Source organism: Mytilus californianus, unplaced genomic scaffold (genome assembly GCF_021869535.1).
Source record: "Mytilus californianus isolate M0D057914Y unplaced genomic scaffold, xbMytCali1.0.p SCAF_10, whole genome shotgun sequence".
Lineage (NCBI taxonomy): Eukaryota > Metazoa > Mollusca > Bivalvia > Mytilida > Mytilidae > Mytilus > Mytilus californianus.
In genome coordinates, this window is record NW_026262582.1 from 14,742,203 (window position 1) to 14,768,957 (window position 26,755).

The 26,755-nt window shown below is 31.8% G+C and overlaps 1 protein-coding gene and 1 long non-coding RNA gene across 2 annotated transcripts in view; one reads left to right on the forward strand and one right to left on the reverse strand.

Moving 5' to 3' along the window:
• LOC127717659 (hemicentin-1-like) overlaps window positions 1-25,139 on the reverse strand; it is a 34,709-nt gene extending 9,570 nt beyond the window's left edge. The window contains exons 1-5 of the mRNA XM_052223401.1: window positions 24,955-25,139; window positions 10,556-10,616; window positions 2,602-2,904; window positions 1,658-1,957; window positions 249-548 (exon numbers count right to left, since the gene is read on the reverse strand). Coding sequence (XP_052079361.1) covers window positions 249-548; window positions 1,658-1,957; window positions 2,602-2,904; window positions 10,556-10,616; window positions 24,955-25,065 — 1,075 coding nt within the window. The 5' untranslated portion in view covers window positions 25,066-25,139. The remainder of the gene's footprint in view (window positions 1-248; window positions 549-1,657; window positions 1,958-2,601; window positions 2,905-10,555; window positions 10,617-24,954) is intronic.
• Window positions 12,454-21,976, forward strand: LOC127717666 (uncharacterized). The gene is made up of 4 exons (XR_007989287.1): window positions 12,454-12,933; window positions 15,702-15,856; window positions 19,077-19,173; window positions 21,868-21,976. It is a non-coding gene; the product is annotated as an uncharacterized LOC127717666 (long non-coding RNA).
• Window positions 25,140-26,755: the final 1,616 nt, after the last annotated feature.

A 26,755-nucleotide genomic window follows, 5' to 3' on the forward strand; every position in this document is an offset into this window, starting at 1 on the left:
CCTTACGAATAGCCAATGTCGTAATATCGTCTCATGATGCTGGATAAGCCGTTCAAATTAACTCAGATTTTCGTATCACTTTTTCGTATGACACTCCGGGCAGTGTGATACAAGAAATATCTCTTCATGTAAGAAATAGATCACATGCCGCAACCATAAGAGAATAGGTACTAGTTTCGTGTCATTGAGTAAATTGGAAATATCTTTAATAAATCTTGTATCTATTTATAAAAATAATTAGGACTAACCTCCTTTAGTTATCAAACTTATTTTATCACTCCCGACAGTGCCAACTGCATTACTGGCAATGCATGTATACTCGCCGATATCAGCCAGTGTGACCTTTACTATAGTCAAAGAAGGGTTTGATAACGAAACTCCTCTGGTGCCTGTGTCTTGTTGGTTAATTACTTTTATTAATCCATTTGAGGACTTTTCCCAGTATATGTTTTTTAATGTTACACGTGATTTGACAAAACATTGGAGTGTCACTTCACCTCCGTATTCTACATTATATTTCAAGCTTGGTGTAATAACAGAAGGAACTTCTATGAAATATAATATATAATCGAATAAAATGTGTTCAGATCTTCCTTTTTCAAAAAGGACATTAATCCAATATATAGAAAACATAGAGTGATCAAACGGATATTTAAAGGCTAGAACGTTTTCATTTTAGTATGTGTATTTATATAACATTACACATATATATTCTGTATTTCCATCCCCCATTTCGAAGATATCTCTTGCCTAGAATTCAGCGCTTTGCGTTGACATGAAATATGATTGTTGTGTATTTTTCTGTTAATAACATTTTGTACATATATTATTCGAAAAACTAACTAAATGTGTTCTACCTACAGGCATAGATGACGTAAGCTGTATTAAGCACAATCATTTTTAATCGATCCATACCGATAATCATTATGGAGACAATACGCACTTCCGACGGAAGAAACCATAACTCTTGTATCTTTGGTGAGCTTACCCCCTTAACAATTTCATCAAATATTAATTCAAAATGTAAACGGAACAACTTTATTACGTTTTACCTTAACTTATAGCTTCACTTAATCGACAACCCTGCAGATATTATTTTAGTTCTCGATACCAATTCAATATACAATCAGTAGTTAGCGCTTCTAGTTTTCGACATGATTTATCGTACTGACATTTAAGGTACATGTATTTAAAAATCTTGCAATTTAAGAAAACATATTTCGAGTTAATAACAACAAGCAAACGTAACTACGTTTTTGGTCTTTGGAGAGCTGACTCATTGACAACCATACCATATCTTCTTTTATATTTATAATCTCTGTCGGTAAAGTATCTAGTCAAATTACCGACAAATATGTTGTTACACATTCTTGAAAAGAAATTGCTAACCTATAATTAAATAATGTTGATAATATTGTAGGAAATCGTCTTTCTTTTTATTTGACTGTCTTTTTTAATATCATATGTTACACTGCCTTAGAAACCTATATGGAGTTATTTTCTTTCAGAACGATAGGTCTTTCCTTTGAAGAATCAACCCAGACGATACCTTAAAATATGCATTATCTATAACAGATGCAGGGTTCCCCGGCAATATGTGCAGTTTACTTAAAACGATATCAAGAATTGAATAATTATAAATTTGAACTATACTTACCACCATAAATCCTTAAGGAAATGGGATTGCTCTTTCCTATACCAGCACTATTACATCCAAAGCAGGTGTAGTTACCCGAGTCGTAGAAACTTGTAGTAGGAATGATTAGTGACGGGTCAGATTTACGTATTCCTTTTGTTCCTACTGCCCCGGAATTAATAACTGTTACAAAGCCATTGTTTTCCTTTTGCCATGCAACAAAAATCAGTCCAGGAAGAGATGTGATTTCGCATTTTAGTACTACACGGTTTCCATACAACACCGAGTAAGTTGTATTGACAGCATTTACATATGGAACTCCTTCAATAAAAAAGATAATATGACCTTTCAAAAGTTTGATGCACATCTGAATGATAATTATAATAATTATAGCGATAAGAATATCATTATTATTAATAATCATAATAATGATAATACGAATAATAATGATCATGATATAAAAATATTAACAAAAAAAACCCCACACTACAAGGCAAATTCAAAACGAAGAAGTCCTTCATACCTGAAAAAATCAAACGTAAGAATTTATCAATGAACGGAAGGAATGGAAAACAATTGTCATATTCCTGAAAAAGTATAGGCAACATGTGATTGTAGATTCCTCATCTTCCTATTTGTCTTGACTGAAATTCCAGGTGAAAAAAGGAACCCAGCACTAAGATTATTGGAATCGTACAAAGGCAACATGGGAATGTATCTGAAATGATTAAATAAACGAAATCATGAAATAACAGTTTTGTCTATAACTACTTATAAACCACTTATTTTGATTTGCTCTTTTGACAATATTAGGTTACATTAGAATTTGCACTCATTTGGAACCAAGTATGAGCCTTTTTCTGATTTGTAAGTACTGTCTATTGTTGAAAAGGTTTCGTAGCATTCTAAATGTGTATTCTTTTCATCTGACAAACTAAAACTTCATCAAAGATAATACAACGTACCACCATTTACAGTCACGTTGACAGTCTTGCTGAACCCAATTCCTCTGTAACTTTCCGCAGTACATGTATATAGTCCATTATCAAGATCCGTAATATATAAAAGAGTCAACGAAGGATTATCTACCGTTATCCCATCTGTGCCAGAGAAACCATGTTCAATTGTTGTTATGATTCCGCTTGAGTTCCGTGTCCAGTAAACTTTGAGAACAGTTGCACTTGCAGATATTCGTGTGTCAATTACAAGTTTGGATGCATAATCTGGATTATATTCGTTTTTACCGACTATTATTATAGGAGTTGACGCTGGAACGAAATCATCGTTTGAAATAGACTTTTAGAATATAATTTAAAAAAACCATTTAATCCCTTTTATGATTAATATTCATTTATAACAGCCATTTCCCATTATCATTTAAACAAAGTTGATATATATAAGTACGTCTTAACAAGTAAACACACATTCACATACATTAGTTGCAAAATGCGTAATACTTTATTTGGTATACCAAACTGAAGAAGATGATAATAAAATTGAGAATGGAAATGGGGAATGTGTCAAAGAGACAACAACCCGACCATAGAACAGACAACAGCAGAAGGTCAACAACAGGTCTAAACATTTGTCTGTTATCATTAAGGAGCTTTGGTGGAAGTTACTTTTTAAGAAATTATTTCATCTTATCATTCGACCATGTATCCCACTGACTATTGATCAGTAAATAACAAAATGAAATATATTATAGCGATGGATGTGTGCACGACAATTGTCCCGAAAGACCAGTATTTTTTGGTTATCAAAATACATTAAATACATAAAAAATATTTGGGATATCAGAAAGCAAAGTGAATTGTAAATTACTTAAAAATATTCTGCAGTGAAACTTTGCACAATGAAGATCGACCTTATTCTTATTATTTGCAACATTTTGAACTGATGCAAATAATTTTAGTAACTGCTGTTAAAAAACCATGGTTGTTTCAGATAATAAAAGTGTGAGGATTAAAAGTTATCAGACATTCGAACCGAGCATTTTGCAGAAATACAGATCTTAAATACTGTGTCCGCGTACATGAAAGGTTTTTCTCAAACTTTCACCCATAAACACTAAAGAAAAACCTTTCGAAACAAAAGTTGTATATGTCAGAATTTCATTTTTAGTTTGGGAAGACTTATTGTTTTTGATCAGTTCGTATTATTTTTATTATTCTCCGTGTCTTCTTCTTCTTCCGTCGCTTTTAAATTTGAACTTGTCCGTTCTCTAAAACCGCAGATTGACTTAGAGTTTCACAATATGTTAGACTAACATGTTTAGTGTTGCAATCAGGGTTTTGTTTGTGTAATGGTGTTTTTAAAGGGGTACTTTGAGGGGCAAAAAGGAATGAGGGGTTAACAATAGAACCCTATAGGATTTTATTACTGTTTTTAATTTTCAAATGATTAAACTTGAAACAGTAAGTGATTGACACAATCTTTATAATTGAATATGTTCTACATGATACAGCACATCAAATGAAATAAAAGGTTAGTCTCAAGGGCTAACCCCCCACACTCCCTGCAATTTGAGAAAGTTCTAATATATTGTACGTTATCGTGATCCCCATCCCTAAACCATATATATTCTTGTTTATCATGATACAGTCCATCAAATGAAATAAATGATTAGCCCCTAGGGTCACCCCCACACCCTGCCATTTGAGAAAGATACCCACCCCTAAACCATATATATTCCTGTTTGTCATGTCACAAAGATTCGAAATGGTATATAGTATATTGAAAAACGTGTTTGGTACAATAGATAATCGTGTAATAGGTAAATAAAGGCAACAGTAGTATACCGCTGTTCAATAGTCATAAATCAATTAAACAAAACAAATCCGAGTCACAAACCAAAACCGAGGAAACACATCAACTATAAGAGGAAAAGAAAGGAACAACAGGAACACTGAAGTGCAACAAAAAAAACCGCCAACATACATAGAAACGAACTATTTGATAACAACTGCCATATGCCTGACTTGGTACAGGACATTTTTAAGAAAAAAATGGTGGGTTGAACTTGGTTTCATGGCTAGCCAAACCTCCCGCGTATATGTCAATGTTAGAACTACCGCTAAAATGACAACATTACGTGACAGAAATACAGTCAAAATAGACAAAAGAACACTAAGGACAGAGAAATACATAAATAAAAAAATATAATAGTACATTACATCATGTAAACCTCAGAATAACAACGGACACCTTCCACACATAGTGCACCGCAATAGAATATTGAGCTGTGCGTCACACGAATGTATCAACGTCACAAAAAGTGACGTCCAAGGTAAATTTCGAAAAATACAATATAAAATTGGGATTAAGTTTATAATAGTGTTATTTTACGTATTTTCTAGCCATTACAAGAATATTAATGTAGGATTATGTTAGTAATGGTGTAATCATTTGTAATTTCTAACCATGTCAGTTTTTTCTTCTAAATGAAAACTGTTTGAAAACAACTAAAGTCTGCATATAGTTGCTTTAAACTAAAATTCATATAAATGAAGTAGGTGATTAATTATCTTAACTTTTACAAACATATAGAAAAAAAAATAGAATTCAAACCTCAAACGATAAGACATAACACGATATCGACCCAAACTTACAAAAGACACATCATAACTAAATACGTGAATTTTGGATGTATAAATACCAAGACACGCCTAATAGCAATGCGAATGCACACTCGGTAAAACAGTCATATTCGGGGGAATGGGTCATGTTAGGTGCTTAGCAGACTAGACGACGTGGAAAACCACAATCTAAGACGTGTTTAAAAAGTCAATAGTTATTTTAGACATGAACACATCGTATAGATCAACCAGTTTGTGATGGTGTCCATAAGATTTTCGGAGTGTCATTTTTGATCTTTTCTCCTCATAACCCTGTTGGAGCAGTTTCTGCGTAAGGAGCACACTCCTGTTTATGAAGTCCATATAGTGTTAACATGCACGAACATAGCGTATGAACTAAGACATGTAAGATATGTAAACACCATACGCTCGGGCAGAGGGTATGTTAATGCTGAGAAATTGGAAATTGATAGTTGGGAAGTTGAAATCGCCCCGTTTGTCATAGATTTTAGTGTGAAGTCGTCCATCTGTGTCAATATTGAGAAAAAGATCAAGGTATGAAGAGGTCCTTCTAGTATCAGTAGTATCCTTAATTTCATGATCACTTGGATATATGAAATGTAACGTTGATTTTGGTTTGTATCGTCGTTGTTATGTTTTACCTGTCAATACAATCCCTTTTGAGAAAATTTGGTATGAACAGACCATAGCAAGTACTTTTCTTATTTATTTTTTATTTTCACATATTGTTGCCTTCAGCATCACTGAAAAGACATTTATTGTCAAAATGTGCATGTGGTGAAGTAAAATTGGTACTGTTAATCGAAAAAAACTACCACTAGGTATATACCTCTTCTTGTGGATTTTTAGACCAAGAGGGTTTTACCAGCATATTATTCAATACTTGAGTACTTGTATGAAAATACAAGATCACCTCTACTTGAAGTTGATGCAAACAGAAATTGGAGAAAAAACAAATTTGTTTCACTGACCACAATCTTAAACCTTCAGAAAAAAGAAATAAACTTGCTTAAACCTTCTATTTTAAAATCATAATTGTATTTTTCTTAACCAAATCGCCCTCGCGTAAGTAAAAAAGAAATTTTAAAAGATCTGTATTGTGTTTTTAGAATTTAGTTTCAAATGTGGAAAATAAAATGTGTACTGTACAACAAACGCGTACTTGGCGTACCACATAATAATTCTGGTATTTTTGTTGAGGTTTTACAACCACTGGTTAGATGACACCGCTCGTGGACGGTCCATGTCAGATGATGTCACTAGCCTATTAGTCAACTTTCTTAAATGTAGGAATCGTATCAAAACATTAATGAGGTTTTAATATTTATATTACCTTTGTATCAATTCAATTTTGTCTTTAAACTGCATAGAACAGATGTCATTTTGGACAATTTATAAATACAATTCTATTATAAATGGAACAAATGTTTCATTGAATTCATTCTTTCTTTCGTTTGAACACTGTAAAGGGGATTGCAAAAGCAGAAAGAAAATGGAAAAATACTTACTTAAAGAGGTAAAGAAGCTTGGAGAAAGGAATCGGTGATGGGTCATCAAATCAGAGCTAAACCACTAGCAGAATAAATAAAATGTAAAAATAAAAACTCGCGATAATCGGAGTGTTGGTTATATGTTGAACACGCTATAAGGCGATTAAAATGTATCTTTTACCAGAAATGTAATACATTTATTTCAATCTGGTTCACTATTGACCCAGTCCCGACACATAAAGTATAATTTGCAAAAGTCAGTGTCGAGTGTATATCTTTTCGTTTTTATTTTAAATCACCTTGTATCATATTATACGAAGAGAAACAAGGTTAATCATAAAATTAAAGCAATTCATGATAATGCACAATCGAAAACAATCACCACAATACATATGCACAAAAGTTTTCATTATCAAAATTATCCCTGACGACAATCTTTATGATTAGTAAACGCAAATGTAATGAATTAGAAGTATAACCCTTAAAACTTTAGAATGAAGAAACACAATTGCTTTAAGTCTTTTGTTATAAAATTATAGCATTAGTTGTTTTACGCAAAACAACCTTTTGTAAAAAAACAAAACAAAACTTTAAAAGGATCATTTAAAACCATTCAACTCTAACAACTATTCTAAATTTTCCATTTGCAATTTGTATTAGATGAGCGATTTTAATTGAATTATTTAAATGGTTTTTATTTTCTAGTGATATATCAGTTGGGTTAAGGTGACTCGCAGGCGGTTTCAAAACTTTGTGAAGTGAAACGTTTAATTCAGAAGTTCTATACAACTGAATGTAGGATATAAAAGGAGTACTGTATGTCCAAAATTTGCCATAAAAATTGCACGTGTAAGAAGCTGGTTTAACATTTTTGTTTGGTTCGCTGCTGAGAAGTCTTATGTAGACAAAACGCATGTTTTGCGTACAAAATGATAATCATGGCACTTTGATGAGGTTCTTCAACAACTAGGTCGATACGCCGCTGGTGGACGATCCATGTCCGAGGATATCACTAGCCCATTGGTCACCACTTTTCTGTTGTCATTAAAGCAGATCCTAACTTTTTATGTATTTATATGTCCCTTATATGTTTAAATATCCCTGTGCTGTCTTTCGCGTCTCTTTTATACACATCCGACGTTCTAATGTTTGGGTTAATACCTTCTTGATGAAGATAAATCTCGATAATAAAAATGGATTATACTGAAAATACCAATCAACAAGCTGAAATACAGCTGGTCTCATTAGCAATCATACCACTTGTTTTATTTTTATAGTTAAGTAAGAATGAAGCCTATAGATAGGTTAAACATGTTATAGTTCACCCCGCTTGATCTCATCATTATTGATAATTTTTCAATAACAGTAGAAGTTGCTGTAACACTTCATTGTTTAAAAATAAAAATGCATATGATCCGACATTTTCAATAAATCCGAACTCTCCATCTTTACGTTTATTTTACACCAAATATATATGTTGTTATACATGTTACCCCATTTGTGCGTATTAAGCTCCAAATTAAATACAATCCGGCTACCTGAATAGAGATTTTGGTTTGACAATGGAAAAACTACTAAACAAAAGACGCAATAATCTATGACAAGATCTTCATCTGTAACGAACGTTTTTAGTGTGATGTTTAACGAACATATCAACAGAAAGTAATGTTCCAGTACATAAATCATAAGTTTACCAAATGCGCAATAACTTAAAACTAAGAACAAATAAGTTTTGTGATTTTCCCATTATGACCCATTTGATGTTAAACATCTGTAATAGTATTCTCATAAAGCGAAGTCATCCATATCGGACATGCTGAATTATTCTATTAGACATGTTACGAAACGGTATATACTCGACACTGAGGTTGACGAATTAGACTTTAAATGTGGGTATTGTATCAGACCACACAAATGATTTAAAGAGGGTTAATGAGATTTACTAGAGTTTCAAATGTTTAAAAGGGTTTCACTCAAAGCAAAACTGTTTTTTAATATTAATTCTATATTAATATTCTTGTAATAGTTAGAAAATACATAAAATAATATCATAACAAACTTAATCCTAATTTTATATTCTTTTTTTAGATATGTACATGTGACGTCACTTTTTGAGGCGTTGATACATTTGTGTGACGCATAGTTCTTAATTCTATTGTGGTATTCCGGTGTACTGTCGTAAATGAATGGAAGTTTGTCCGTTGTTATTTTGTAGTTTACATGTTATAATGTACTATTATATTATTTATTTATGTAAATTTCTGTCCTGAGTGTTCTTGTGTTTATTCGAACTGATTTCCTGTCACGTAATGTTGTCATTTTAACGGTACTTTTAACATTGTCATATAAGCGGGAGGTTAAGGTAGCCATAAAACCAGGTTCAACCCACCATTTTTTCTTAATGTCCTGTACCAAGTCAGGAATATGGCAGTTGTTATCAAACAGTCTGTTTCTATGTATGTTGGCGTTTGATTATGTTACACTTCAGTGTTCCTGTTGTTCCCCGATTTGTTTTCTCTGAATCGATTTATGACTTTTGAACACCGGTATACTACTGTTGTCTTTATTTATTAAATTTTCAAAGAAGGTCTGAAAATATCTGTATTAGTTTTGAAGGGGTCCTTATTTCCCGTGTGCAAATAGTTCCATTGTTGAGATGTCGTTTTTTTAGTTGTCTCTCAATTCCCATCTTTTTGACAAATTCTTTGTGTTGGTCTTTTCCCCTGGCCTTTTTGAACCGGTTAGTTTATTGTGAGCCCTTACATGAGCGTACAAAAGTCTGAGAAGTTATATCCTGCCATTTTTGTTTGCCTATTATTTCGGTTCTTTTTTTAAAGAAAAGCTCCAGGGGGAATTTCTATTTCACTTATACCATTTCATGTAAGATGTAATTCGTTTTTGCCGTATTAGCACTCCTCTAGCCTCGTCCTCCAAGAAAATGAGGATCCCTGGAAAAAGCATCCTATGCATATTCATACAATGATATAACAATTTTAATTTCAGAGATAAGAAATTGTCTAACTCATTTGATTAGTCTTTCAAACAGTCCGAAAAGTCACCCCTGTCATATACCTTTTGAGGCATGCATGTTCTTTATTCATTTTCTTATAATTGTGTCTTTAAGAAAAGTTTAATGTTTAATTTTCACTATAAGGTTTATATGTAAAACGTTACTTAGAATCCTTCATATATTGCCTATAGTCGTTATTAACTTAGAGCTAATCCTAGAGCAGAATAAATAAAATCAAACAAACTTGCTATTATCGGAGTGTTTGGTATATGTTACGCTATAGGTGATATTAAAAATGTACGTTTTCAATTAATGTACTACATTTTTTCTAACTGGTTTACTATGTAAATGAGTAAAAACATGGAAGTGAAAACATAACCTTTCCAGTCCTAATATCACACGCAATGAAAGCAGAACATGATTATCATGTTCTACGTTACACTAAAAGGTTCTAAACTAGCATCATTTAATTGAACCAAGAGGAGTGCTTCATCACGCATTTCATATTATATGATTAAGAAATTACCGGTTTAAATAAAAAAAATCAATGTTTTGACACAGTCCTCATATGTAATGTATAATTTGTCAACCTCAGCTTCGAGTATAAACCTTTTCATAACACGTCTATTAAGACTGATGTGATCAAACTATTGAATAAAGTCAAATAGCACGTTTAGAGCTTTGTTAGGTAATACTAATACAAAAAATGTTCATATTAATATAGTCAGATTAATATATTCATTTAGTTGAGCAAGGAAGAAACATATCTGCCAACCGGTTTAAATGCTGTATTTAATCATGTTCGAAACATACTACCTACCTTTACTGACAATAAAAACACACTGCACAATACAAAACAAACTATTTAACAGTCTTCTTATCTGAAAAAATGGTTTGATATGAATTAAATAAAAGAGTTTGAAATTTAATATATAAAGTTCTTATAATTTCAAAAAGTAGAGTTGAATTGCTTTACTGAAATTTTTTTCTAGATATAAATATTCCGTGGAAAAAAAAATAAAATGTGTGTTACAACATTTCTATTCTTTGATAAAATTATTGTGTATTGTAAGTGGCATCACTTGTAATGTTATTCCTGCCGTTGTTTCTTTTCAGTACTACAAATTCATTTGTTATAATGAAGTAGCAACACCAACAAAGAATAACCATCCAATGATATATAAAAATACGACGATGTGGTATGATTGCCAATGAGACAACTCTCCACAAGTGACCAAATGACACAGAAATTAACAATTGTAAGTTACAGTACGGCCTTTCATCAATGAGCAAAGTTCATACCACATGGTCAGCTATAAAAGGCCCCCAAATGACAAATGAAATGTAAAACAGTTCAAACAAGAAAACGAACGACCAAATGTATGTACAAAATAATGAATGAAAAAGATATATGTTACACAGCAACAAACGACAACAACTGATTTACAGGCTCAAGCACATACAGAATGTGGTTGGGTTTAACTCGTTTGATTGCACTAACCCTCCCCTAACCTGGGACAGTGGTGAAAAGTAATAACATAAGAACAAACTATAAAAATCAATTGAAAAATGGCAACACTAATCAGATGGATACAAATATAAATACATCTAGCAAAAACACAGAATGGACGTGGACTTATACATCTACACAACAGAAAGACACAAAGTACATATCTTAGAGTACTCGCAGTTACTGACAGCAAATTCAACACCAATAACAACTAATGACAAATTATGCATTTTAGACTAAAATATCAATCAACACACATCCAAAATCTAATGGATTTAGTGTAAAGACGTCATAAACAGTCAGAAAAAAACTTGACATTGTCCAATGTCAAGATACAGGTATCGCCAGATTATAGTGCGATGGATGTGCATATGTATATAAAAATAATATTTAGTTTGATTTTAATCCACTGATAACACAATTAATATTAATACCTATTGAAAGCAATATTTAAAGATTTAATTAGAGTCTTGAATTTGTAAACTTTGAGAATAAGTTTATTTAAACATGTTTAAGGATCGATTACTTTACCCGGATCGTTTCTAAATTTCCTGCCTCGATAAACAACCACTCCAAAAAAAAATGAGGATGTGTTATCCAGTTTGAAATAAGTTTTCTGCAGGTACACAGGAAAAATTGCAACATATGTTTTTCATATGTTTTCAAAACATATGAAAAACATATGATTTTCATATGTTTTTCATATGTTTGTCCCAAACATATGAAAAACATATGTTTACCAACATATGTTTACATATGTTTTGAAACATATGAAAACATATGGAAGCAAACATATGTTTTCATATGTTTTATAAAATATGTTTACATATGTTTGTAAACATATGAAAAACATATGATTTTCATATGTTTTCATATGTTTTAAAGGACATTAAAAAAAAATGTTTTGAGAAAATGTCAAAATTTGTCACTTAATTATCACATACATTTTTTCATTTATTATCTATATAGCGTAATTCTCAAACAGGAAAGTTCACTTTCTACTCTTCCCACTAAATCCCACATGATCATGATGATGAAAGCAGGTCAGCCCTGCCAGTGTCACCCCCACAGCAGAGCTATCTAATTTGAATTGAACAGAATGTAAAATAAGTGAATGAGTTATAAATATTAAATAATAATATGAATAAGTATTCTTTATTTAGTTTTTTCTTTATTCTCAATTCTTTTTTTTTATTATAATCCCATTATTCTCTATGATTCTTTATTCTATATTTCTGCTTTTTTTACTATCTATTCTTTATTTTGCACTATTTGTCATTATTTTCTATTCTTAAACCCCCATCTTGATTCCAGACCCTCAAATATACGTAAATGTACGAAAGCTTGCATGGTACGTCGAACACGAAAACCCGGAAATCTTTTCACCGTTACCGTTTTTTATACTATGACGCAAAATCCATGGACGCTCACGCGATCATCTGTTGCTGTCTTTTTAAAAGTTTTTAAGAATGGACAGAGATAGATGATACAAGGAACTTTGGTTTTTCAAACTGGTGAATCAAAAATTTATTATAAACAGATAAATTGAAATGGGTGACTTGTCGATTAACTGGAAGAAACCAGGGAACGAAACACAGAAAATTTATGAAACGAAAGTCAACGCAACGAAAGTCAAAGTGTTTTTGTTTTGATGGATAATTTTACGTACCCCAAAAGCGCAACGAAAGGTAAATATTATTATGCACATTTTGTTTAATTATTGGATTAAAGCAGGAAGATGTGTGTGTTTTATTTTTCACGAAAAACTATTTGACTAGATATTTGTAAACCTGAGAACGATATTGGAACCCCCCCCCCCCCATATTGTAATATAAATATAATTGCATTGGGTAATCCGTTTCATTATCTATTTATATTTCATAATGAGGATATTACAAGATTTAGACACAAATACATCCAAAATAACCATATAATTTGTAAGCCCTTTAGACAATAAGACAAACTTGGGAAAAGGGGGGGCATCATATAAAAGGGGGGGGGGGGACATCAAATACTTGATGTAATGTATTGAAATTGTTTATCTAATGTCACAACAGAACTTAATTACTTTAACTGATGCAGACCTGTATATCTTCAGGCCTCTACATTATCATTTTTTCTAACTTGTCCCTTCGGACAAGTTGCAAGAAAATCAACTTGTCCGAACTCTGAACTCACTTGTCCGAATTCTTAATTTAAAATCTTACATATTGATGATATGCAATAATAACACTTGCGTTTTGATTGTACCTAATAAAGGGAGCATTTTTTTATGTTATATGAATACCACATCAAAATTCATGTTATTATTTCAGACTAAAAGATTATTTGCAAGACTGAGTTCTCTGACTCAATGTCACTATCATGTATCGATCATTAAATCATCATTTCTTGCCAAACCACTAAGTTCCCCTATGGACCTATTCATTCTGTAGTAGTGGTATGGGTTAAACCAAAGATGTAAATACACCTGGCCACCTTGTATATGATTAATTAAACCTTTTTAATTTATTGATGGTGTCAAAACAAGCTTTTACAAATTATTTTGATTTGTATATACATTGATATATGATCATGAAGTACATAAAACATTTCACTAAAAAATCTGCCTTTTTAGATTTTATTTAATTTTTACATCTTAACTTGTTATTTTTATATATAGATCTTATTAAATAAAACCTTTTTTAATGTATTGTTATGCATAAAAGCAAAATCAAATGAAACGTACTTTAATTTAAAATTTTAAAGTTGTGGTAACACTCCATATGGAGGAGCTCCTAATTCAAGGAGGCTTATACTAAGAAGAAGCATTAACATTGGTTTCTTTCCCCCTTATTTATATTCCCCTGGTCAATGGCTGCCAGCATGTCCAAATACGTTCAATCAGAGACATATTATACAAGTATTATCTGTCTCTGGTTCAATCAATGAATATTTATTACATTTAGTATGATCAATAAAACAATCATTCATATTTTTGGGAATTTATAAGTCTTGAATTTGATCTATTTTACATCTGACCTCGATTTTTCACTTGTCCCATCGGACAAGTAGTATGGTGAATCTACTTGCCCGACGCCTGTGTCCACTTGTCCCGGACAATCGGACAAACGGTAATGTCGAGCCCTGATCTTATGATACATGTGTGGTATTTGTATTTGTTTTTTAGTTGTTTTAAAACCATGAAACTGTAGACGACTTTATTATCTCTCTAGCATTTAATAGCTATTTTACACTTAATAGATAGGGGTGCCCCTGGGGGGATCAATTACTCCCCCCTTTTCATATAATTTAGATTTAAAAAATGTATATACCTTTTCATACATAGTGTGGATAATAATGTACATGTAACCTTTTCCCAATTTCAATTATGAGTGATTCCAGGACATGCAGGAGAGGACAAGAATCACATTCCGGCATACCGAGAAAATCATCACATTTGATTAAAGCTCAAAGCTGAGGCTCAAATTCCTCATTTTATGTTAACTTAAGGCAAAACAAGACTTGCAACTACACAAATGTAAGAAAATTACAGGGCTTTGCATATGAGGGGGGGGGGGGGGGGGGGGGGGTAGGACCTTTATCGGGACTCCGGGATCGGGTGTTTTCAAGCTCGGGATTTCGGGATTGATCCTTTCGGGATCCGGGAATTCTTTTTTCGAATTTCGGGATGTCGGGATTTAAATTTCTTTAAATTCGGGACCTCTGGATTCCATGTTTTTAAGCCCGGGATTTCGGGATCAGGACCCCTCCTACCCCCCATCATATGACAAGTACAATAAGCCTTAATTATCCTGAGTCTGAGACTACTATTACTGAGTACTATAACAATAAACATCTAGTAATTCTCAGCCTTATCATACATTTTTGTACATGTATTATACTTCTGATAGTTTTCCACACCTATTCACATATTTTTAAGCTGAAAAATATGATCCAGGCTATTACAGCGACAGGTCTTATCACCTTGTACATATAAGAAGTGGACCCTAGAGTGCATGAATGGTCTACTTTACATCTACTTAAATGTGAATATAAAAATAAGAAGATGTGGTAAGATTGCCAATGAGAAGAGTCCAATTCTCCACAAGAGATCAAATGACATAGAAGTTAACAAGTATAAGTTATGGTACAAGATGACTTCAACAATGAACAAAGCCCATACCAGAAAGTCAGCTATAAAAGACATTTAATGGAAATGACAAATGTAAAATAATGCAAATGAGGAAACTAACAGACTGATAATGATTTATAAACAAAACAAGGAACAAATAAACAAATATGATATACAGCAACAAGAAACAGGGCAAGTCTAGATCTGTTGTTCTTGTTTTAAAAGATCAAAATACAAATGTAAGCCAATTTTGCCATATAAAAATATTTAAGCCAATTTGGCAGATATATTGTAACTTCATTCTATTATACATTTGAACATGTTATACATTATTTCTTTTAGCATTTTCAATGAAAGTACATTTTGTACATGTACTTCAACAGAACAGAATTCATTTGAGGCCTTGCTTTCTAGATTATATAATGGATTCATAGATTGTCATATTGATTTATGTGCATAAAAGGAGCAGTAGTCAATGAATAATTTTGTGATGAGAGGTATGTAATGAAGAGGATAACTTTGTTTAAATATTTTGTTGTTGTCAGACTCTGTATACATGTTGCAAGTTTGACCCTTTGAGGTCATAGACATGATAGAGTTGAAAGTTTTGATTCTTGTTGTGGGCTATTTCTATAAGCAGTGACAAATTTTTTTTTTACAGGTCAATTTTATAGAAAATAGGGTTGGAAGCTCTATTAACACTTCATTGCTTGTTCTTTTTTTCTCTTGCAACAACAGTCATGAAGGTGAGTCTTGGGCATGCTGTAACAGAGGCGAAGTCATAAGCAATTTGTTAAAAATTGAGATTAGGTCAGTTTAAGAGGAACCAAACAATAACTTATGGCCGAGTTATGGTTAAATAAGTCAATAATAATTTTTGCAGTAGAAGTAGGATATCCACTTCTCATTTCCATTTCCATTGAGATTATATGGTCCAAATCCCTCAGTCATTGTTGATTGACTTTGATATTTTTACTTAACTTATATGTGAAAAGTTTCTGATTAGGTCAGTTTGAGTGAACCAATAATGATAAATCATTGATATTTGGTATGCATGATGCAGTTGTATATGTCAGAGTACTAGCACATTTCATATCCCTTGTTTTTATTTTGCCCAGCCCCTCAGTCATGGTCTATTGATTTTGAAACTTTGTCAAGTCATGGATGGTGTGTGATTTTGGATGTTTAAGCATTGTCATTTGAATATCAACATTTGAAATCAACTAACAGGATTTCATACAGAGAAGACATACTTCTATGTCTAAAGTTTATTCATATAATAATGTATACCAAAAGTTTATTATATACCAGTAATGTCTTGGATAAATTATTTATACAGGAATTACTTCATTTTGAAATGTAAATTCTATGGAAGATAACCAGTAAAGCACTGTTATGGTTGCATTTTTTTGTCAGATATTTTTGTAATTCATACCATAGGTCTATACCAGCATGGTCTTTTAGTTTTATGAGTTAGAAAATAAGTGCTGATCAAATATGTTTACAGTAGTTATACCTCTTGGAAATAGATATTGTAAGAAAACTGCATTGCAAGCAATCCCACACATGTCTTCATTTCTTTTAGATTATTTATAATTTATGAAAAAGGTTAAAAAAACATACATATTTTTTGCTTTTTAACAGCAAATTTTATATATCCATCAATTGTCGAGGTACATTGAAGCGCTGTTCTTTTATTAAATGCATGAAGTATGGATGGTAACACAAATGACAACATATTATGTTCATGAGTTAATATTGCCTTGTCTGAAAATAGTATACGCGAAGTACTAACATTGAACTATGGTAACGTTGTAACCCTAGTGCTGTAGTGAATGACGTTATTGTATAGATTTCATAGCTACAACAACGATAAAACGTACATTGCAATCATAAGTAATTATTGAGATTCCACAACATGCCTACAAATGGTGTATTTAAACAATTTTGCCTATGTAACAGGAAATCAAGATTTAATAAACATCAAGATTTAATGCCTAAATGTTGTTTTTTATACGACTGCAAACAAATTTTGCGGTCGTATATTGGTATGACGTCAGCGTCATCGTCATCCGAAGACACATTGGTTTTCGCACTCTACCTTTAGTTTAAGTGAATGGATCTCTATGAAATTTTACCATAAGGTTCAATACCACAAAAGGAAGGTTGGGATTGATTTTGGGGGTTATGGTACCAACAGTTAAGGAATTAGGGGGCAAAAAGGGGCCAAAAATATGCATTTTTGTAATTTCCAGACATAACTTGTGTGTAAGTGTTTGGATCTCTCTGACATTGTATCACAAGGTTCCATATCACAAAGGGAATGCTGGGATTGATTTTGGGGGTAATTGCCTCAAAATTTTAGGAATTAGGGGCCAAAAAAAGGGGCAAAAAACAAGCATTTTTCAAGTTTCATGACAATAACTTGTGTGTAAGTGTATGGATCTTTCTGAAATTGTACTACAAGGTTCCATATCACAAAGGGGAAAGCTGGAATTGAGTTTTGGGGTAATTGCCCAAAACGTTTAGGAAACAGGGGCCAAAAATAAGCATTTTTCTAGTTTCCAGACAATAACTTGTGTTCAAGTGTATGGATCTCTGAAATTGCACTTCAAGGTACCATACCACAAAGGAAAGGCTGGGATTGATTTTGGGGGTAATTGCCTCAAAATTTTAGGAATTAGCGGCCAAAAAGGGGGAGAAAACAAGCATTTTTCTAGTTTCAGGACAATAACTTGTGTGTAAGTGTATGGATTTTTATGAAATTGTACTACAAGGTTCCATATCACAAAGGGAAATCTGGGTTTGAGTGTTGGGGTAATTGCCCTAAACGTTTAGGAATTTGGGACCAAAAAGTGGCCTAAAAACAAGCATTTTTCTAGTTTCAGGACAATAACTTGTGTGTAAGTGTATGGATCTTTATGAAATTGTACTACAAGGTTCCATAGGACAAAGGGAAAGCTGGGTTTGAGTTTGGGGGTAATTGCCCTAAACGTTTAGGAATTTGGGACCAAAAAGGGGCCTAAAAACAAGCATTTTTCTAGTTTCCAGACAATGACTTGTGTTCAAGTGTATGGATCTCTCTGAAATTGTACTGCAAGGTACCATACCACAAAGGAAAGGCTGGGATTGAGTTTGAGGGTGATGAATCATAAAGGGGTTCAAAAAATTTGGGGGAGGGATTTTTTTTTCCTTTTTCCTTTTTTTTTTCTTTAAAATTTTCCATTTTAAATTGGTTATTTTGGATTTATATATAAAAGCAAATAATAATGATATGGTTTAAATAGGTAAATTAAAAAAATTTAAGTTCTTAGACCATATTCATTCTGTGTCAGAAACCTATGCTGTGTCAAATATTTAATCACAATCCAAATTCAGTGCTGTATCAAGCTTGAATGTTGTGTCCATACTTGCCCCAACTGTTCAGGGTTCGACCTCTGCGCCCAGCGGAGCATTTTATTTTAAACTGTACACAGCAGAATAGATGATTTTATATTAGAAAAAGTTCATACTATACTAAGACGGGCTTAGGCTATACATATATTATTAATATTAGTTACACTGTTGATCTTTTTATTGTTTGCTTACACATTTTTTCCATTCACTCAAAAGTAAAAATATAAATTAGTGACTCTGAGCATCAGTTCATACTTCATCTACAAAAATGATCTAGTTTTTGTCTGGAGTTCTGGATTAAATTAAGATTTACAATTTTAGCTTATTACCATGGTTACCAAATGAAAGGAAAGTGTAGTATTAGAATCACTGGTGTACATGTAGATGCGGATGTCTGGCAAAAAGAACTGGTATCAAAGTAAGTTCATCTGTAGAATTGCAGTTAATTTAAATAATTTAATGTTATCTATTTAAACCTTTTTCAAGTGTAATTGTACATGTTACGGCATGTATACTGTTGTTTATTTATGTCTTTCTGATGTCAAGTATGCATCAAGGAATTCTTATCCTGTTCTCCTTCTTCTGCTCCACACACACACACACGCATGAGATGTCAGAAGTTCAAATAATTATAGCATTTGCTTATATTATGAATTGTATATTTAAAAGTTGTTCTCGTCTTAAATATACATACATTGTAAAATATTTGCCACTGAACATTAAAATAAGCAAGAAAAATCAATCGATTATTGTTTTTGCATTATAGGAATGAGTTTTCAAACATACATGTAGAACAATTGAATAATTTCCTTTTAAGCTTTTTTTATGAACCAGCATATAGATATAACATGTACAAGGAGATAAGGTACATGTATGATTCTCAATGTGACAACTATCAATTAAAAAACCAAAGGACGAAGATGTAAACATTTGCTGGTCACTGTACAGCCATAAACAATGATCAAAATACATACCATAAAGTAACATATTATGGCTATACATGTAACTTGTATAAGGATGAAAAAATGTGAACCAATGAAAAAAATAAAAATACACACAGTATGGCAGACAGCACCCAACATAAGAACCAAATGTCAGAATCAGCCAGAAAGGGCTGGACTCATCAACAAGCACTTAAAAAGAAATAACAAAATAATAAAAGATGCAAAAATTATGTTTTCCCAAACTAAAATATCTATCAGTACACCTTCGACAGATTTAATCAATTAATGTAACAACAAAACATTTGTCATTTCAAACAGTCTAAGAAAGCATGACTTTGTGTAATGCCAAAATATTGAACACACAAAAATATGTAGGACCATAACAGCATATAAGTATTTATAAATGCTTAGAATTTCAATATCTGAAATAAATGTTCTGCTTTTTGTCAAGCTTGCAAATTTATTTCACGAAAGCGAGACAGTGATCCTAGATTCTGCCAGAGGCGGCGTCGCTGTCCTAAAATTTAGGTTCAGTCTGTGGTTAAATTTTTTTTGAACATCGATAACTTTGTCAAACAAACATGGGATTTTGTGAAATTGAGACAGAATATTCAAAGCTTCTTAATGACCAAACTACAGTATCCAAGGCAAAATTTTGAAAATATTTTTTTTCATTTTTCTGTATTTCAACTAATAAATGGGCTTAGTTTTTATGATGAGCTTGCGACTTCCGTTGCAGAAAGCTCGACATAGGAATATTGATCAGGCGGCTGCGTCCATGGTGGGGTTAACAAACTTCTTAAAATCTTTATATTTTAGAAGGTGGAAGACATACTATGTACAAAGTATATAGATGCTTATGTATGTTATGAAGTTTCTGTCAGTCAACTGTCCATTGTCCTTGAACTCATTTTCATGGTTCAGTGATTACTTGAAAAAATGAAGATTTTTTGTAATGTTAATGTCTCTCATAATTTCTCTCTTATTAATATTATTTATAGTATTCATGGTAATAGGATATTTATATTTACTTAGTATGTGGGTACCTTGCAAGGTCCTAGTGTCTGTCTACTCTGTCAGAAAGTTTTCGTGGTCAAGTCAATATCTCAGGTATTATAAGCAATAAGTCTACTATATTTGGTGTATGGAATTATTGTAAGGTGTAGATGTCCAACTAGTAGTTGTAATCTGGCCTTTACCTCATTTTAATGGTTCAGTAATAAGTTTTTATGTTTTGGTCTAATTTTTGGATACTATAAGCATTCAGTAAATTATAATTGGTGTATGGAATGTTTGTAAGGTGTACTGATCTAAAATTGAGAATGGAAATGGGGAATGTGTCAAAGAGACAGCAACCCGACCAAAGAGCAAAAAACAGCCAAAGGCCACCAATGGGTCTGACAGTAATCACCTGAACTTGACCTCATCTTCATGGTTCATTGGATATTTTTTTCTTGCTTAGTCTGTTTTCCAGATACTATAAAGTAAAGGTGAACTATAATTGGTTTCTGGAATGATTGTAAATTGAAATTGTAAGGTGTTTAGGTTTAACTTTACATTCATCTTGCAGGCTTCATCTGACCTTAACCTTATTTTCATTGTTCATTGGTCAATATTAAATTTCTCTTGATTTGGTCTTTTTTTAGATACTAAAAGTATAGGTGAACTACTTTATGTTTATGGAATGATTGTAAGGTGTTTATATTTGTCTTTCAGGTACAATTCTTGCCAGATTTTTTAAAACTTATTCTATAGGTTAATATCAGCATAATCCTAGTCAAGTTTTATAAATTTGGCAGATCAACTTTTGTCAAAAGAGTTATGCCCCTTGGAAATAATAAATTTATGGAAAATGGCCTCGTAAATGCTCTCATTTTTTTATTTAACTGATACATGTAGTATACTATTATAGTAATGCCCTTGAAGGTCGGTTTGAAATATTTATTATACAAGAAAAAGAACTTGTTTTCCCCCAAGCACATTTTTATTTATAAATATTTTTGAGAACAAAAAATAAAATTGAGAATGGAAATGGGGAATATGTCAAAGAGACAACAACCTGACCAAAGAGCAAAAAAACATGTTTTTTTTTAATATTGCCCCTTGATAGATAAAAAATGTACGACTAGTTGGACATTGAAACTCTGTTCTTTTATTTTTACTTGCAGGAACTGAAAAGTAAAGAAACAGAACCGAAGAACATTAATTTTAGATTAATACAATATTGAACTCAAAGTCAATTTAGTTGTCTTTCTTAATCATACAGGATATTTCCAAAAAAGCAGCTGCATACTCATGCACCAGTAATTGCCAGCAGTGAAGACAATTAAATATCTGTGTATGGTGATATAGCAATAGAAATATCACATACATCATAGGAAAATAGAAATGGAGTATGTCAAAGAGACACACATAATGACATATGAAAATAGAATATAGACAATAGAAATGGAGTATGTCAAAGAGACACACATATGAAAATAGAATATAGACAATAGAAATGGGGTATGTCAAAGAGACACACATATGAAAACAGAATATAGACAATAAAATTGGGGTATGTCAGAGAGACAAACATGAAAATAGAATATAGACAATAGAAATAGGGTATATCAAAGAGACAAACATATGAAAATAGAATATAGACAATAGAATTTGGGTATGACAAAGAGACAAAAATATTAAAAATAGAATACAGACAAAAGAAATGGGGTATGCCAAAGAAACAAACATATGAAAATAGAATATAGACAATAGAAATGGGGTATGTCAAATAGACTAACATATGAAAATAGAATATAGACAATAGAAATGGTGAATGTCGAAGAGACAAACAAACCTAAATAGAATATACTAGACAATAGAAATGTGGTATGTCAAAGAGACAAAAATATGAAAATAGAAGAGACAACAAGTTAATAAAAAAAAAAATTCTACTTGATATAAAAATTATGGAGCACTGTTATTTTTCTGCATAAAAGAATGCCTGTATACAGTTGTTTTTTATTTGTTTGGGCTTTTGATTTTGCCATGTATTTTCTGTGGAGTTTGGTATTTTGGGTTATTTACTTCTTAAAGCAACAATTCATCACAATGAAGTATTTACACTCAAAATGAGTTGCTGACAGAAAAAAAGATAACAAAGAAAAACATATTAAAACATCAAAACATAACTCTAAAAAAACTACCGCAAAAAAAAAAAATACATATATATACAAACCATGTTTAGAATCTATGAGAAAATAAATGCATTTGAACAATTAAAAACATATAAAAAATATATATTTAGGACCAAGATAAATTCATATGAAAACATATGTTTGGGCCAAACATATGAAAACATATGTTTAGGACAAACATATGAAAACATATGTTTAGGCCAGGTATGAAAACATATGAAAAACATATGTTTGTAAAAAACATATGAAAAACATATGTTTTCCATATGTTTACATGTATGAAAAACATATGTTTTTCATATGATTTTAAAAACATATGTTTTTCATATGTTTTCCATATGTTTTTCATATGTTCGAAAACATATGTTTTCATGTCGGGCCTAAACATATGTTTACATATGTTTTCAAACATATGAAAAACATATGTTAAACATATGAAAACATATGTTGCAATTTTTCCTATGTACAACCAAACTTCAAAACCGAATTTTTATATCTAAGGAAGAATTTAATAAAGGATTTAAGTAATTTGTGGTAATGAAATCACTGACTAAATAATTTACCAGTTATACATATATTACGTTCATTGAAATCAAAAACGTTATAACAGATACGGGCATATCGAACGAGTTGGGATATATTACCACAGAAAAGAACATCACCATCCAAAAAACGAAAATCACAATAGAGAACGAAAAATCGTCCCTTTTGTCATAAATTTTAGTGTAGTATGTTTAATTGCGTAAACAATGAAATTACACATTATCTTTTTACAGAATGCTAAAACAAAGGAGATATAACATATCATTTGCATATTTTATCAACATAAAAGCTATCACCAGTAAATGAATTGTAGTCTAAAACGATTATTTCAATCTTAATATCACCTGCAAAGTTTGAAATTAAAAACGTCTAGTCTTGTTTGGAATAGTTAAGTTATATTTTCATTTATCTTCTAATAAATTCATTACTGTTAGACTTTACCATTTGTGTTCGTAAACATACATATTAATGTTGGTTAGAATCCCAGTTGAGACCTAGCATCGTAAATACTTGAAACATAAAGAGTTGTTCACTATACATCCTAAATATTGATCTCCAAAGATCATTAACTTAAGGAAGAACCTCAGTTTACTGACGGATGTATTTGAAGACTATGCTGAAATTAGTTAATAGTGAGCCAGATGAAAACAAACTTAATGCAACTGTCATATATGTAAAAAGTTTAGCTAGCTATAAAACCAGGTTTAATTTAACATTTTCTACATAAGAAAATGCATGTACCAAGTCAGGAATACCACAGTTGTTATCCATTCGTTTGATGTGTTTGAGCTTTTCATTTTGCCATTTGTTCAGGGAATTTCCGTTTAGAATTATTCTCGGAGATCTGTATTTTTGTTATTTCCTTTTTTTGCACACTTTACCAAAAGTGACCAATGCGTTTTAGTGATGCCTAAAAACTAATGAATTGCATGAAAATATTGGTCGCACACTTTAAAGGAGCCGGTGGTTGAGGATTCTGTATATCCTCTTTGCAACATATACTTGGAAACATCTTTATAAGAAATGCCTTATAAGCATTGTTTGTGCACAAACCAAAGCTGGGAATTCCACATATACTTCCAAAGCACTCATTAAAAAGGACATTTACGAAAATCACAAATCCGTCCTTATCTGTGGTATTGACATCAATTCAATAAAACCTGATAAAATGAAATGTTTAATTTTGTCAATCAAATGAACAAATGGAAAATAACTATCATATTCCTTACTTGACAAATGCGTTCTCCAAGGAAAATGGTGGGTTTCGCCTAGTTTTATATCTAGCTAAACAAGTTTAAACAAGTTTCATAAATATAGGGAATAACTTGGGTTTATGCAAAGCTTTAAAGGTAAGGGTATCGGTATCGAGATCCATCATCACTTTTCAGTTCGTTGAAATCATCAAGGTGGCAGCAATGCCTATTAGTAATGCTAATTACTGATACGATAATACCATCCAAAATATATCTACAATAATCAATTTTATATATACAACACACAATTTTGCATTAAGAAGGTGTTAATCAAACTTACCTCTTCCGTCATCCCGTCATGAAAATGTGTGTCCAACAACCTCGATAAAAGTTGACATTCTATGACATGATGAATTCTTTTTAAATCCTCTTTGGTCATATACCTCATCATGTATTCGTCTACTTAAATCACTGGCTTAATATTTTTACCGATACTTAGAAATACATCAAGGGTTAGATTTTCAATTTTATGGGTCGACATTCTATTCATAGTGTAACAATGACACTTGCGTAATAATATATCTTATTTTCATTAATGTTTCAACATGTACAATACGTAGTTAAAAAAATACTTTAAAAGGTAAGGCTTCTTTTTGAATATTAATGTTATACTAATTTTCCTTGTACGTAAAGTTTCTTGATCGTTTTTTCTTAATATTCAACATAATATGGTTTAAATCTAATATTCGAGCTATCATAAAACAAAAGGAAATTAATTCTAAAATTCCGTATTGAATATAGGAAGAGAAAAATACATCGAAAATAAGGCACTTGACTCATTTGCAGATTTGTCTCGGCTTAGCAAATAGATTTCGTCTTGTCGATGAAATAAATTACCATCTGTTGATGTTTCATTGTAAAATGAATTTGTATTGGAGGTGAATATGGCTCTCAGTCTCATACGATACAACATATTGATAAAAAAATAAATTATTCAAGCAGTTCTTGATATATAAATACCTTAGTAGCCTAGGTTGCACACTAAAGGACTCCTGTATTTTAAACAGTTTACATACCAAGCATAATTGTTGGAACGGGTTACACATTATCATAGTACATAAAACATACTAATGGTATATCCGGTTTACTGACTATCATGTGTTGACTTAACATTGAAAATTGTTTATGTGATTGTCTCAATAAAGATTGATAATTTGATTGACATAATTGGATATTCAATCCGGAATTTATCAATGTATGAATTATATAGATAGGTAAATAACGTGTACAGGCTACAAACCTAGATTTGATGTGGAGAGGGGGTCCCTAGAACTTAGGACTAAAAATATCAAAATGTATTCATATATCACAACTCGTTCGCTATGCCCGTGTCTGTTGTGACGTTTTGGATTTTAACGAACGTAATCTATGTATTACTGGCAAATTATGAAGCCAGGGATTGCGTTACCACAAATTACTTAAAACCTTTACTAAATTCTTCCACAGATATACAGATTTTGTTTTGAAGTTTGGTTGTACCTGTAGAACACTTATTTCAAACGGCATAGCACATCCTCATTTTTACGCAGATGTTGTTTACCGTGCCCGGAAATTTAGAAACGATACTGGTAAACTTATCGATCCTTTAAATAAACTTATTCTAAAAGGTTACCAATTCAACACTGTAATTAGATCTTTGAATATTGTTATTCTTGGTATTAATATTAATTTTGTTATCCGTATATTAAAAGCAAACTAAATAGTATTGATATATATACATATGCACATTCATGGATCTCCAATCTGTCGATACCTGTATCTTGGCATTGTACAAGGTCATGTTTTTATCTGATTGTTTATGACGTCTTTACACTAAATCCATTGGCTGTTGGGTGTGTAATGATTGATAATTTAGTCTTAGATGCATGCTTTGTTTTATTAGTTGTTATTGGTTTTGAACTAGCTGTCAGTGCCTGCGAGTACTCTCAGATCTGTACTTAGTGTCTTTTAGTTGATAGGATGTACAAGTACCGGCCACGTCCACTATGTGTTTTTGTTAGATGTATTCATCTGATGAGTTAAGCCTTTTTCAACTGATTTTCATAGTTCGTTCTTACTGTATGTTATACCGTAACACCACT